The 15723-nt window shown below is 40.4% G+C and overlaps 1 protein-coding gene across 1 annotated transcript in view; it reads right to left on the bottom strand.

The window, feature by feature from the left end:
* Positions 1-11841: 11841 nt before the first annotated feature.
* c1qtnf12 (C1q and TNF related 12) overlaps positions 11842-15723 on the bottom strand; it is a 38176-nt gene continuing 34294 nt past the window's right edge. Inside the window, exon 8 of the mRNA XM_057829235.1 lies at positions 11842-12645. Within this exon, the coding sequence (XP_057685218.1) occupies positions 12547-12645 (99 nt within the window). The 3' untranslated portion in view covers positions 11842-12546. The remainder of the gene's footprint in view (positions 12646-15723) is intronic.

The raw sequence follows: 15723 nt of genomic DNA, 5'->3' as shown, positions 1-15723 counted from the left end.
CACTTTGACACAATGAAAAGTAGTCTGTGTGCAGTTTATATAATAGAGTTCTTTTATTTTCCCCTGAAAACAACTGAACATATAGCCATTAATATCCAAACCCCTGGCAACAAAATTGAGTACACCCCTTAGAAACTACATACATCCCTAAATGTCCAAATTGAGTACTGCTTGTCATTTTCCCTCCAAAATGTCATGTGACTCATTACAGGAGTGCTGTATGTATGGATGTATGGATGACTACTTTTACTTTTACTTGAGTAATATTATTTAGAATTAACGCTACTCTTACGTGAGTAACATTTTTGGCTAGTCTACCCACCTCTGGTTTTGTATCGGTTTTTTTGGTGTATTACTTGGTTGTGTCATTTAAAAAGGAAATACATGTTATTGTAGAAAATATACAAAATATGTACAAAATATAACTAAATAATAAGAATATATGAAGAAACCACAGAACTGCAAACATTTTTATAGTGTCAAGCTTACCATCACTAAGCACTGACAGTGAGTTTTAACCAAAGTTTAGGGTTTTTGTTTAATATATAACGTTGGACATTTGAATACAAAGTAAGTACATACCCAACAGGAAAAAAAAAAGTGAAATGTTCCCTTTCATTTATAAGTCATGCTATCAGAAGATGTCACCATTTCAGATGATTTCTCCCTGCTGTGGAAGCAACACAAAAAGCATTTTGGGATATGGTGTCATGCCTTGAGTTAAGATGTGTTTGGTTTGCGCCTTAGTGTGTCTTGTCATGTGATTATTCATTGATTTCCCCTCTTGTGGCCTGGTCCTTGTGTGTTGACCAATCAGCTGCCTCATGTGTCACCCACCTGTGCCTCGTTGTCTCATTACCCCATGTCTGTATTTAAGCTCTCCATGTGCTGTCTGTTCTTGTTCAGTCATTGTCTTTCCGTGTGTCGCTGTCAGTATCCAAGCTTTCATGTTGATTTTTCCCAAAGTAAGTTTTTCATTCCTGATTTTTTATCTGGTCCCCATTGCTTTTGTTTGCACTTGGTTTTTCAGTCTTTGATTATTGAAGTATTTTTAAGTTTCCCGACACCCTGCCTTGCTTTTGCACTTTTGCCTTGTCTGTGTTTTTCCCTGCGTTTGGGTCCACTCCCGCCCCCAACACTTGACATAGGGCTGTTAACAGAGTATACAAGTGTAGGATCCACACAAAACAGCTTAAAATGGTCGATGAGGAAGATCCATTCTAAGTGCGGATGAGGAATATCCGAGGACTATAATGAGTTTGATGGATTGGGACAGGCCGTCGTGCAGTCTTGTGACATAACTGGTCTTCCAATACACACTACGAGTGTGCAGGCGCTGAATTGGGATATAGTTTGTATACTTTGTATACGCATACACAATGCGCAGTTGGTTAGGTGCCAAAAAAGTCACAAATAATAATCGCAGGTAGTGAAGATGTGATGAACAACTAGTTGGCGAAATGTCCAGAGGTTTAGAGAGATTAAAATATTTATTGGCTATAAAATCAAATAATTCATAGCCTATTATTGTTTTCTTCTTTGAACCAAAAAGCTGTGAATTAATAATCTTCTCCACAAATAAATCACTCGTCATAAGTCACTAGAATTTACCATGAACAAAGCGGATCTTACTACCCCTGTCAGCATAAGGAGGAGTCCCGAATTTCTTCAGCGTTTTCAGTGTTCTGTCATATTAGCAGACTTTGTCAGAGAAACATAGACATACATAGTGCTTTTCAACACTTTAAAATGTGCTCAAATCGCTTTATAATATTTATAATAGTTCTTGAATTATATAGTTGTGCATTAACATTGTACACTGGACTGTATTTGATAGTCAACCTATTTCCGTATTAAAATGCAGATGTATGGAGCATTACATCATATTAATTTGACATATATATATTTAACACAGTGACAGTCAAAAAAAAACGATACAACAACAATACTATAAATGTATCAACATTTTTAATACAGAAAAGGTAGCGGCCACACAACTTTATGCAATGCAGTTCATTGTACAACAAACGTGCTTAGTCCATAATCTATAAAATAACATCTATAAGTATTAAAAAAGCACTTTAAGGGGCATTTATTATGTGGGAAAGAGCTGTAAAGCCCAATGACTATGCTAATCTGACAGAACACCGCAGTCCATTGCGGTGGGAATTTTGAAAAAAAAAAAAAAAAAGTTTTTATTTTTTTATTTTTTTTATTATCAGGGCTTCAACAAGCAGTGCAATCAACCACACAACAAGAGTTTATTCATTATCAATCAAAATACATCAAATCCTTCAATACAGGTAACATGCTGAACTACCTTTGCAGAATCTGGAAAGAAGTTTTACCAGTGTTGTCACTGGTAACGCGTTATGGTAATCTGATTACTTTCTTTCAGTCACGAGCAATCAAACAAGTTCATTTTTCTAAACCAGTTCTCTGATTAAAGTTTCCTTAGTGTCTGTGTGTAACTATTTTGTTATTGCCTCATAATGTTTGTAGAATGAAGAGTATTGTAGTCATGTTCGAAGAGCATTTTGAATAGAACATGTTCTATGTTCTATTGTTCTATGTTCAAAAGGTTCCCACTATGTGTTTGTTTCCATGGTAACTGCTCATAGTTACTTCCTGTTTTGGTCTCGAGTCACACACGGTAGGTGTTTTGGGACTGTGAAAGGCGTGAGGATCGCGGGTGCACATTCGAGCTGAGTGCAGTCATCTATTGAGATGTGCGAGGGAATGTTGAGCTTTGTGCGTCTATGAATTTACGTATTTTTTTTCTTCATTCTGGAGTGTTCCAGCGATAGGTTGGAGCCGCTACATGTGCGGCCGTTTCATAGCTTTGTCAATGCGGAGGTGGGTACTCATCGCTCCAACTCATCCTCGCCAAGTCGGCGATCATTGTTTACATCATATTCATGTTGCATATGTATGCCGTGAGGTGACAAATTTGGGATGTGTTGTGAGTCAGATTGAGTGTAAAGTGCTGAGTTGCCACCACGTTTTGTGGCCAAATTGACCGCGTGTGTATGGCGTACTTCCGGATTGTGCGAGCGCATTCGCCCCCACCTTTCTGTTTATTGCACTGTGCAATTCATTTGTGTGTTGTTGAATATTGTGCAATCAATTTGCATTGTTTTACATTGGCACTGATATGCTGTCAACCCTAAACCCAACCCGCAGTTTAGAATTTTTCACATTAGGCTTAATCTTCGAGTTAGCCGGGGTTTAAGTAGTCGGTGGAGTTGATTTCAACAAATTCCATGCAGTTTGTCAGTTATTTGTTTTTTTTCCAGGCTAAGCTAGCCAAGGTTGCTGGCGGTTAAAATCAACAGCATCCACTAATTAAACCCCCGCTAACTCGAATATTAAGCCTGATGTGAAAAATTGTGATCTTCCCCTTTAAATTATCGGAAAGGGAATTACATGCGATTATATTTTTCTGTTGTCATTCTTATGTTGAGGCAGCAAAGGGAGAAAAATTGGTCAAAAGTAACCAATAATTTACTTTGAAAGTACCTTAGTTACTTTGATAATAAAGTAATCTCTAAAGTAACTAGATTACCTTGATTTTAGGCGTAAAAAATAATCAGTAATTAAATTACTTTTGGGACAACATTGAGTTTTACTACTGGTAGATAGTCGAACTTGCCAAGCATTTAAGCACGTTAATCGATTCAATGTAAGAGACCAAATAGTATCAGTTTGTGAAAGAAAATATGGCATTAACAATAACTGGACATGCAAGGTTTCCTCCAAACAGGTGCAATATACCAAGGATCTCATTTTCCTTTTATGTGCAGCATATTCTGCACTGTTTAGTGAATATTTTATTAAATGGTAAATAGGCTTGTATTGCTGTTTGCTACCTTTAAGGTACAGGTACTCAAATGCTTTTGTAATCGGTTTGAAACACGCCTCGCCCTGACGCGAACCGCTCAACGGCACAGTCGCCAGCATCCCTACTTGAAGGGATCGGAGGGAAGGTTTTCCACGCACCGCCTCACACACGCGGACCTGCATGGTACGTCACACTCACGCCCCGAAAACCTTCGCTGCCGATACGGGTCACTGCACCAATGTAACCGATTTGAAACGCACCGCACCCCAACGCGATCCACTCCCACACTCTTGACCAGGCTGGGACGCGAACCCCAGCCGCACTGCACGACGCGCTCAATATCGACAGTGTAGGGACGCTAACCGCTGTGCCATAAAGCTCGAGCCAATGTCCCTACTTGAAGGCATCGGAGGGAAGGTTTTTCCACGCACCGCCTCACATACACGGACCTGCATGTACCCGTCACACTATGACACTGTCTCCTCATTCCCCTACTTATGACACAGCATCAAGGGTGACATGGGGTTCTGTATCTTGCTCAAGGATACTCCGACACGGTGACCAGAGCAGGGGATTCAACCTACAAGATTTGGGTTAATTTGAGTGACTACTTAAGCGAAGTCTGGCACTGCTTTGACTATAACTGTTTCAGGCAATCTTACCCTTGCTGTAACAAGGAGAGAAATCAATCCCAAAACAATTAAATCTCATTGTTGATGTCATCCTATTTTGTGCGGGATTTTTTTTTTTGTGATAAACAATCCCGCTACGTGTTGTCTCCATGATACCTCCATCTGGGTCCGGGCGCGGATTCTTCCTGGGGTGTGAGACGTTCGCTCGACGCCTTCAGCCGCCAGGTTGTCGAGGTGGAGGAATGTGCTAATCAAAGCCTCGTTACGGCTGCAAACACACACGCGCACACGCGCAAACACCTCACAGATTGACAATGAGGCCCATTCATGCTTAGAGACTTGACTCGGGAGGGAAGCAAGAGCAAGAGCGTCTCTCAGCATTTGGACACATGTAATTGCCATCACTCAGCCTGTCTGATGCTGATAATGGCACGATGGGAAATTCCTGTCAGAGTGCTTTCGCAAGCCCTTTTTATTTGGCAGGCTCTGTGTTCCACTGCGAGGCAGTCAAATGCGTTATGGCATGCACACATAGCTGTCATTAAACACAATTTGGAAAAGAAAAAAAAACTCGCAGCATCAAGACAATTAAAACTCACAAGGGAGTGTGTGTGTGACTGTTATTCTTTGGCGTCTGGGCAGGAGCTTGCCTGTCAGTTGGACATGTTGATGGACAGTCTCCACCCACTTTTTTATTTTTAGTGCACTTTAAAACTACATGAAACTGAAGAGGAGTAAAAACATGCAAAGTGGGTCTCGCCTGAGCTGGCGCGACGTTCCTGCGGTTGGCGCTTAGGTCCAAAATGTGTGTGCTTGCTGTCCCAGCAGAGCATGGGGAGAAGATTGCTAACATGCTCTTTGTACTGCGGTATGACTGCAGAAATGGCAGAATGGCTACGAATCTTTTAAAAAAAAAATTTTTAAGATGGGAACATACTAAAAGTAAACATCACTTTGCCTTGGTGACTTAGATCAGTGATCCCTACCACCGGGCCGGGGATGTGTACCGGTCCGTGGCACATTTGCCACCAGGACGCAGAGAAATAATGAAAATTTGTTAACGACCACAATCTGGCCTGTGCCTCTAGTCTTGACACATTAAAATGCCTGTCTACTCTATTGACTAAACCGAGTAGAGATTTGTGCATGTCACCCTCTAGTGATTGGCCGCCATTACTGGGGTGTTTGCACAGTATCAGTCAATGTAAACAGTAACGTTAACGTGTGCTGTGGGCGATCGCATTGTTTTGCTCGGTATCTATATGTGCTTGTCCTCGATAATGACGTCGGCGCATCGGATTTGTTCCAATAATACGCCCACATGTTAGCGAAAATGACTAAAAAATCGACGTCTTTGGACAGCTTTTTAACAGGGAAAAGGCTACTGCTGAGCCAGAAGAGGAGCCTACATGTAACGGGTGCACGCGTGTCCTTTGTGAGCAGTGCATAGAAACCTCCTTCCTGAGGATGCGCTGGCAGCTAAAGCTGCTAGCCTGGCCTTTTGGCTTAGTGGTCAGCGCACTCGCCTGCTGTGCTGGACACATCGTACAGCGCGGTTACGAGTCCTGACCTGGACGAGGGAGACGGATCGTGTCGCACAAGTCCATTTTGCATATGTGGCTAAAAGCTAGCAATTGGGGCAACAAAAGTGAATTCGCTGAGAGTATTATACCTCGTAGCGAACCATATTGCTAAAGCCAAGAAACCTTACACTACTGGAGAAGAACTCATTACCCCTGCGATCAAGGATATTCGCCGTCAAGTTTTAGGAAAGGCCTCTGTTAAAAAAGGTTGATACAGCGTAGGGCGAGTTACCATTTTTCCTGCACTTCATGTTAGTTTTTAGCCCCATCGTGTTATTTTATATTTACTGTAATTTTCTGCCATTCGTCGCCGCTCTGTGAAAAAAGGGCGGGGACCACTGGTTTAGCTATTTTATTGATGCAATGTTATTTACAGACGACAGAGGGTTTATTAAAACCTTAGCCACTGAGACTTTCGCACCCCACTCCATATGTACCTTGTACCATGCATACCACCATGCGTACCTCCTGTCTCAGGTTTCTATTGAAAATTGATTTATTGGACGTTATGCTTGGTTTTATCATCTGACGTGTACTGGTCATTATGTGTTCTTACAATACGGAATAAAGACAGGTTTCTGGTCTTCCAAGCCATCTCAAGTCAACTGGACTGGTCAAATCAAAATAAAGTGCTTAGGTGTTCTGATTGCGGTTTTTTGTTGCAACCCATTAAGAGGACACCTTTTCACCAATCTGCTATTTTACACGTGCAATCAGTCGATCGCAGTCAGGTGCTTCTCATTTCTGCTGAAACCTCATTGGTTAAACTATCTGTGCTGGGTCAGTTGGAACAAAGACCAGGACCCACTGTGGCCCTCGAGGACCGGTTTGCCCACCCCTGATCTAAACCTTGCAGACTTTAAAACACAAGTAAATATATTATTGTTATCAATATCATAATTTATCATCATGAAAGTGGTGATCCACAGCTCTAGTTAAAAGCAGTTGAACTCATTTATGATCTTATTCAAAGTGCTTTCTCGATTTCTTCATGACAGAACCTCAACACACTGTAAAAAAAAATGTTATCGGTTAAAACGCAATATAGGATAAGTAACTGGAAATCAGTTAAGCACCTTGACCGCAACATTTTAGGTAAACTGGAATTCCTTTCCGTTAAATAGTTTGAACTCAACATTTTACGTTTACAATATTACCTTGACAAAATGTATTAGGAAGACCGACCATCCATTATCCACTGGGGTCGGGTCACGGGAGCAGCAGCTTTAGCAGGGAAGCCCAGACTTCCCTCTCCCCAGCCACTTCAACCAGCTCCTCTGGTGGGATCCCAAGGTGTTCCCAGGCCAGCCGAGAGACTCAGGCTAAGTTCATACTGCAGGTCTTAATGCACAATTCAGATTTTTTGTCAGATATGTTGTTTTGGCGTGCCCGTTCAGACAGCCTTTGTCCATTGAGCCCGTTCAAGTACTACGCATGGGCACTAATTCGCAGTCCGACACGCGCTGAGCAAGCTGACCCGCATGCACAGAAGCATCAAAACAAATGACTACACATGCTGACTGTATGTCATTCCAGGGTGATCATATTTTGATTTCCAAAAAGAAGGCACAAATAACAGACATTAATAATCCCCGTTTTTGTATTATTCAAAGTTTAGATGGATTGATAGAACACAGGTGCACCGTGCGTGCGTGACGCACACAAATAAGCCATATACAGTGGGGCAAATAAGTATTTAGTCAACCACTAATTATGCAAGTTCTCCCACTTGAAAATATTAGAGAGACCTGTAATTGTCAACATGGGTAAACCTCAACCATGAGAGACATAATGTGGAAAAAAAAAAACAGAAAATCACATTGTTTGATTTTTAAAGAATTTATTTGCAAATCATGGTGGAAAATAAGTATTTGGTCAATACCAAAAGTTCGCCTCAATACTTTGTTATGTACCCTTTGTTGGCAATAACGGAGGCCAAACGTTTTCTGTAACTCTTCACAAGCTTTTCACACACTGTTGCTGGTATTTTGGTCCATTCCTCTATGCAGATCTCCTCTACAGCAGTGATGTTTTGGGGCTGTTGTTGGGCAACACGGACTTTCAACTCCCTCCACAGATTTTCTATGGGGTTGAGATCTGGAGACTGGCTAGGCCACTCCAGAACCTTGAAATGCTTCTTACGAAGCCACTCCTTTGTTGCCCTGGCTGTATGTTTGGGATCATTGTCATGCTGAAAGACCGAGCAACGTTTCATCTTCAATGCCATTGCTGATGGAAGAAGATTTTCACTCAAAATCTCTCGATACATGGCCCCATTCATTCTTTCCTTTATACAGATCAGTCGTCCGGGTCCCTTTGCAGAAAAACAGCCCCAAGGCATGATGTTTCTACCCCCATGCTTCACAGTGGGCATGGTGTTCTTCGGATGCAATTCAGTATTCTTTCTCCTCCAAACACGAGAACCTGTGTTTCTACCAAAAAGTTCTATTTTCGTTTCATCCGACCGTAACACATTCTCCCAGTTCTCTTCTGGATCATCCAAATGCTCTCTAGCGAACCACAGACGGGCCTGGACGTGTACTGGCTTCAGCAGGGGGACACGTCAGGCAGTGCAGGATTTGAGTCCCTGGCGGCGCATTGTGTTACTGATAGTAGCCTTTGTTACTGTGGCCCCAGCTCTCTGTAAGTCACTAGCCACGTTTACATGGAGCCAAATATTCCAATTGCAATCGGTTTAGATGTTCAAACCGAATAAATGTGTTCCATATAAACACCTCATTCGGAATGAACAGGCCCAAACCGAATGGAATTTCATTCCGTTTCACAGGGGTGGAATATTCCTTTTCCCAAACCGATTAGAAGTAAAATTATATCATGTAAACAGGGAAGCGGAATGGTGTCTGGTTGCGTTCTTTCTGCACATGCTCCATACTGACGTGGTGATGTCACTTGGTGACGTAAGTAACTTGCAACATGGCTTCCAAGCACAGCGCACCTAATTGGAGTCCGGCGGAAAGTTTATATCCATGAATCCCTCCACCAGCCCACACAACTTTTTAAATGAACGGCGTTTCATTCTGAAGTTTTGTTTCCACTCAAAAAGTTAAAACAGCAGCTGATCTGACGATCGATCTCCATGTTTTGCAACGTGACGCTTTGTTTTGATTAATCTGCGCATGTCAGACGGCAGTTGTCAAACGTCCTTTCGGAATAAAGGCAGACACATGTAAACGCTGGATCGGAATAGATGAAGTGACATGTAAACAGCTGATCTGAAATTTCCATTCGGAATGATTTGAATCGGTATGAATAAAAGTCAGCATGTAAACGTGGCTATTCACTAGGTCCCCCGTGTGGTTCTGGGATTTTTGCTCACCGTTCTTCTTATCATTTTGACGCCACGGGGTGAGATCTTGCATGGAGCCCCAGATCTAGGGAGATTATCAGTGGTCTTGTATGTCTTCCATTTTCTAATAATTGCTCCGACAGTTGATTTCTTTACACCAAGCATTTTACCTATTTTAGATTCAGTCTTCCCAGCCTGGTGCAGGTCTACAATTTTGTCTCTGGTGTCCTTCAAAAGCTCTTTGGTTTTGGTCATAGTGGAGTTTGGAGTGTGACTGACTGAGTTTGTGGACAGGTGTCTTTTATACCGATAATGAGTTAAAACAGGTGCCATTAATACTGGTAACGAGTGGAGCCTTGTTAGACCTCGTTAGAAGAAGTTAGACCTCTTTGACAGCCAGAAATATTGCCTGTTTGTAGGTGACCAAATACTTATTTTCCACTCTAATTTGGAAATAAATTCTTTAAAAATCAAACAAGGTGATTTTCTGTTTTTTTTTTTTTTTCCACATTCTGTCTCTCATGGTTGAGGTTTACCCATGTTGACAATTACAGGCCTCTCTAATCTTTTCAAGTGGGAAAACTTGCACAATTGGTGGTTGACTAAATACTTATTTGCCCCACTGTATGTGTGCGTCAGTTTCCCTGACACGGCCACGTAAGCAATACTGAAATATTCTTATTTGGCACACAGAAAGAAAACCGAGCTTAATCAGGTTTATCATTTTCTCCATTTTATTTTTTTAAATGGCTGTGGTCAAGCCCGCCTCCTTTATAAAAGCTGTGTTCAAGCTAGGATCTAATGCTAATGCACAGCTATCGCTGCCATCCTTGCTGCCGCTCTCGCTCTTTGCTGACGTTATTGCTGCATGAATTCCGACTTGACAGTTCAGACCGCTGCCAAATTCTTGAAAAATGTGGCCCATATCGGATTTAAACCACATATAAAAGATACCCAGATCGGATTTGAAATGGTCCACCTCTATGCGACTTGCCCCGTTCAGACCATCAACTTAATGTCTCACTCGAGTGGGAAAAATGCGGAAAAAATCAGATTCGTGCATCAAGACCTGGGTTCTGAACCTAGCCATAGTCTCTCCAGCGTGTCCTGCTTCACCTCTCCAGGGAGGCGTCCAGGAAGCATCTGAACCAGATCCCTGAGCCGCCTCAGCTGGCTCCTCTCAATGTGGAGGAGTAGCAGCTCAGACCCTGAGTCCCTACCGGCTGACCGAGCTTCTAACCCTAATGTGTGTAAGAAATACTTAAAATTAAAAACACTTTTAAAAGAATTGATTAATAAAAACTAGAGCCGTCCAATAATGACTTTTTAAACAATATCCCGGTATTGTCCAACTCCAAAAATCTAATAGCGATATCAAACCAATACCATATATGCAGTCGTGGACTAAACATATTATGGCTATTTGCATTGTGATACCCGGGTCAAATGGTCTGTTCACAGAACAAATTCAAAGCATCGTAGTTTGAAGACATCTAATGGTCAATAAGCATAACTGCTGTGCTAAGCTGTGACCAGCCCTTGTACAAAACAGAAGGCTTCTACATTCACTTTGAAGGCAACATGCATATTGGCCCAAAACCGATAATGAAAAACCGATGACAATATTATCCGATATCATTTTAAAATGGCCGATATTATTGGCTACCTGATAAAATCGGACAACTCTAGTTAAAACTCATTATTATTTTGGTGGATGAGTGGTTAGCTCAGCCACATCGCAATTCTGAGTTCAAGGGTTTGATCCCTGGCTCCGGCCTTCCTGTGTAGAGTTCTGTGTGCATGTTATCATTGTGCCTGTGTGAGTTTTCCAGGTACTCTGGTTTCCCCCGATGGTACGGAAGATGAATGAATGAATGAATGAACACATTATTTTAAACAATCTAGATTTTATATACAATAAGAAATTTATAAAATGGGTAAGAATACTAAAAATAACAAGAAACAACTTTGAGTTACATTTACTTAAAAACTTAACTCATTGGCTGCCATTGACAGCAATAGACCTCCAATCCATATGCACCCTCCCAGTTCAAATGCATTGGACATCTACTAATGATAAACTCTTAATTTTACAGCAGAAGTGTGAAAAAAACACATAATTGAATATCAATTCTTGTATTTTGGACTTTTTTAAATTAATAAGTACATTTATAAATGAATAAAATGTTACTGAAAATTAAAAATACTAAAAATTCAATTTCAAGAAATGGCATGAGGATGCTTTGCTCTGGTGGTTGATAAACCAACCTAAAACTTCGGGCCACTTCCTGTTCGTTTTGGGACATATACGGGTCACTTCCCAATGATTTTGGGTCGCGTCCTGTTAATTTTAGGGCATTTACGTGTCACTTCCTATTGATTTCGAGTCACTTCCTGCTAATTTAGGTTCAATTATAGGTAATTCCAGGTCACTACTTGTGGATTTTAGGTTATCTCCATGAGAAACAAACTGGTTATGGCCCCCAGTAACAAAGTTAATGTTTTTTTAATTTATAGTATATAAATGAGTGCCTGGAAAAAAAGGGTTAAACAGTCCAACACAGTCACACATTTCACAATCGTGTAAAAAGATATAATTTTATTGCTGCAGCAATCTAAAAGTCAAATAGCGTAAGATAGATACATTCTCTCAAACATAAATATCATTAAGTACAATTCTAACCATTTTTGAAGGTATGATAAATTACAAATGTATGTCAGGAATATAAAACAGTCGTCATTACACATCATCCAATAATACAATTGGGCCGGATCAAATATTCATCATTGGGACATAGAACAGTGTTACCATGACAACCACTAGCTAAAGAAACACAGCTGTGTTGTCAGCATCATTCACAATTAACATTAAAAAAATATATATGCTTGTTTGTCTGATTTTTCTGGAGAAAATTATCTAAAGACACAGTATGAGTCGTTGCAAACAGCACTGCTTGATGTTTGTTCTATGTCAATTTGTTGTATGACAATAACATGTTGCATGTTCAGGTCATTCTACTGCTGAACCAGAGTCTGTACCAAAGAGTGGGCGGTGAAATAGAAAACAAAAGCTCCACCCCTTCAACCCTCACCTGAGCAAATGCCGCCAGGTCAAAAATCAGCCCGGCCTTGCTCAGAATGTCACCACGCTCGCTAGCGATAGGAGACCGCTGCTATGTGGTGTTACACGCCAAGGAGCACGCCCATGAAGTCGGAGCCATTCTGTATCGTAATGGAGGCGCCGGCGGCGTTATCCACAAAGATGGAGGTGTATTGGCCAGCCTGCAATAGAAAGTGTGCCGCACGTGAGTCTGTACAGTAAAGCTAGTTTATAACTGGGCATACATTCCAGACTCAACTCCAGTAGGTGAAAATCAGTGATAAAGTTAATTTTATGATAGTTTCACACTTCCCATATGATTAAAACACATTTAAAACTCCTAATCTAAGTCACGTTTGCCTTTAAATGCAATTATCACACTTATTTATTGGAACGTAATGTAGTCAATGCATTTGCAGGTAGACTTGTGCTAATTACCATTTCAAGGTATACCGTGGTATGAAGACGTCACGGTTTCAAAACCACAAAATTTTTCCGTCATACCGTCCCTACGGTATTAGCTATTTTTTATGTCCCAAAAATGTAGAGAGAAAAAAGGGCCAACCGACATGTAAAAAATACTGTATGTTTGCGTAGGGTGGCTGCTGAGGAGGCAATACCTCCAATATGATTTCGCATTTATACAAATTAAAGGTCAGTACACACTACCATGAACGTTTCCCCACCAGCTACAAGAGTTAACTCCAGCGTGTTTAGTGTGTTTAGCGGAGGTAAAACATGTTTTTTTCTCTCTGGCAACTGCCTGTGTTGAGAAAGAGAGTGTGGGTATAATGTGATACGAGTCATACACACGTGCTTTTTATTGAAAATAATTAGTTTTGTTCTGATGGTAATAATGTTGAGCTCACCTAAAGGACAGCTTTTATTTTGATTTTATTTAAGATATTTCAGGTATTTTTTGTTGTTGTTGTGTTTTTTTTAAATGTATTTTAACATAACATTATACTAATGTTCCAATTTGCTAATATGTTTTTAAAAAGAAAAATCCTGTTCAATGGAAAAAAAAAAAAAAAAACCTAGATATCTCAAAGTAACACATTTTATAGCTGTAATTACAATACTTTGATACCGTGATATTTTTGCTAAAGGTTATTATACCGTCAGAATCTCATACCAGCACATGCCTATTCGCAAGCATAGAATTTATCAAAAGTTTGACTGTATGTAGGGTCTGTGTTAGATATCAGCACAGGTCAGAGGGCACACGGTGCTAAAGGTCCAATCTATTTTGACTGTGAGGGCAGGCAGCGATCATTCACAACTGAGTTGAAAAATAAGCATTCATAGCCAGTCCTTCCAGTTTACATGAATTGGATGTCTATCGTTGTCAATGACAGTCAATGAGTGAAATACTATGAAAAAAATAAATAACGTTAGAGTGTTATTAGGGCCATAACCAGATTTGTTTTATTTATTTGAATTTTATTAATTTTGTTTTTAAAACATTTTATTCATTTATAATTGTATTTATTCATTCAAAAAATTTAATACAAGTAATTATTATTAATAATAATGAAACAATATATATATATTGTTATAACTAAGACCTTTACATCCACATAACATTTTGGGTTATGCATTCCAGAGTTGTATAACAAATGTTAATATTCTGGCCTACATGACCAAAAATATGACATTCAAATACAGTTGTGGTCAAAAGTTTACATACACTTGTGAAGAACATAATGTCATGGCTCTCTTGAGTTTCCAGTTATTTCTACAACTCTGATTTTTCTCCGATAGAGTGATTGTCACAAAAAACATTCATGAAGTTTGGTTCTTTTATGAATTTATTATGGGTGAACAGAAAAAGTGATTAAATCTGCTGGGTCAAAAATATACATACATAGATCTGAAAAAGCGAATAATTGACTTGAATAAGTCAGGAAAGTCACTTGGAGCCATTTCAAAGCAGCTGCAGGTCCCAAGAGCAACAGTGCAAACAATTGTAAGTATAAAGTGCATGGCACTGTTTTGTCACTGCCACCATCAGGAAGAAAACGCAAGCTATCACCTGCTGCTGAGAGAAAATTGGTCAGGAGGGTGAAGATTCAAACGAGAATCACCAAAAAGCAGATCTGCCAAGAATTAGAAACTGCTGGAACACAGGTGTCAGTGTCCACAGTCAAGCGTGTTTTGCATCTCCATGGACTGAGAGGCTGCCGTGCAAGAAGGAAGCCCTTGCTCCAAAAGCGGCACCTTAAGGCTCGACTGAAGTTTGCTGCTGATCACATGGACAAAGATAAGACCTTCTGGAAGAAAGTTCTGTGGTCAGACGAAACAAAAATTGAGCTGTTTGGCCACAATGCCCAGCAATATGTTTGGAGGAGAAAAGGTGAGGCCTTTAACCCCAAGTACACCATGCCTACCGCCAAGCACGGTGGTGGTAGTATTATGCTGTGGGGCTGTTTTTTTGCTGCCAATGGAACTGGTGCTTTACAGAGAGTAAATGGGATAATGAAGAAGGAGGATTACCTTCAAATTCTTCAAGATAACCTAACGTCATCAGCTCGAAGATTGGGTCTTGGGCGCAGTTGGGTGTTCCAACAGGACAATGACCCCAAACACACATCAAAAGTGGTAATGGAATGGCTGAATCAGGCTAGAATTAAGGTTTTCGAATGGCCTTCCCAAAGTCAAAGCCCTAGGAAGTGTTAAAAGAGGCGGGGCCTGGTGGGATGGTGTGACAGCAAGTACACATAAATTAGGTTTAAATGGAGCCAAATATTCCAATTACGATCGGAATATAAGACCAAATCAAAGAGAAACACTCCATATAAACGCGTCAGTCGGAATAAACAAGCTGAATCCGAATTAAATTTTATTCCGATTCACAGGGGTGGAATATTCCTTTTTCCAAACAGGTGAAAAATAAAATCCTGTTATGTGACCTTTGATTCGGAATGATGTCAGGCTGTGTTGTGACCTAAACGAGCAGTGATGTTTACACATTGAAAATATGGCGCCTATACAGAGCATGCACCACTGGTCTGTGTTATAGAGTTTTGTTTTTAATTCAAACTCTAAAAGATCTTAACATAATTGGACGCTCAGATGCCAGAAAAACATGGGATAACAAACTATTTAAAACAGTCTAGTTAAAGTTCAGCGAAGTTGGGATCGACCGAAATGCCGAACAAATATTAGGGCTGTCAAACGATTAAAATTTTTAATCAAGCTAATCACTGCTTAAAAATTAATTAACCGTAATTAATCGCAATTCAAATCATCCATAAAAT

Source organism: Corythoichthys intestinalis, chromosome 2 (genome assembly GCF_030265065.1).
Source record: "Corythoichthys intestinalis isolate RoL2023-P3 chromosome 2, ASM3026506v1, whole genome shotgun sequence".
NCBI lineage: Eukaryota > Metazoa > Chordata > Actinopteri > Syngnathiformes > Syngnathidae > Corythoichthys > Corythoichthys intestinalis.
Note: the sequence above shows the minus strand (reverse complement) of the source record. Positions and strands in the feature narration are given on the sequence as shown.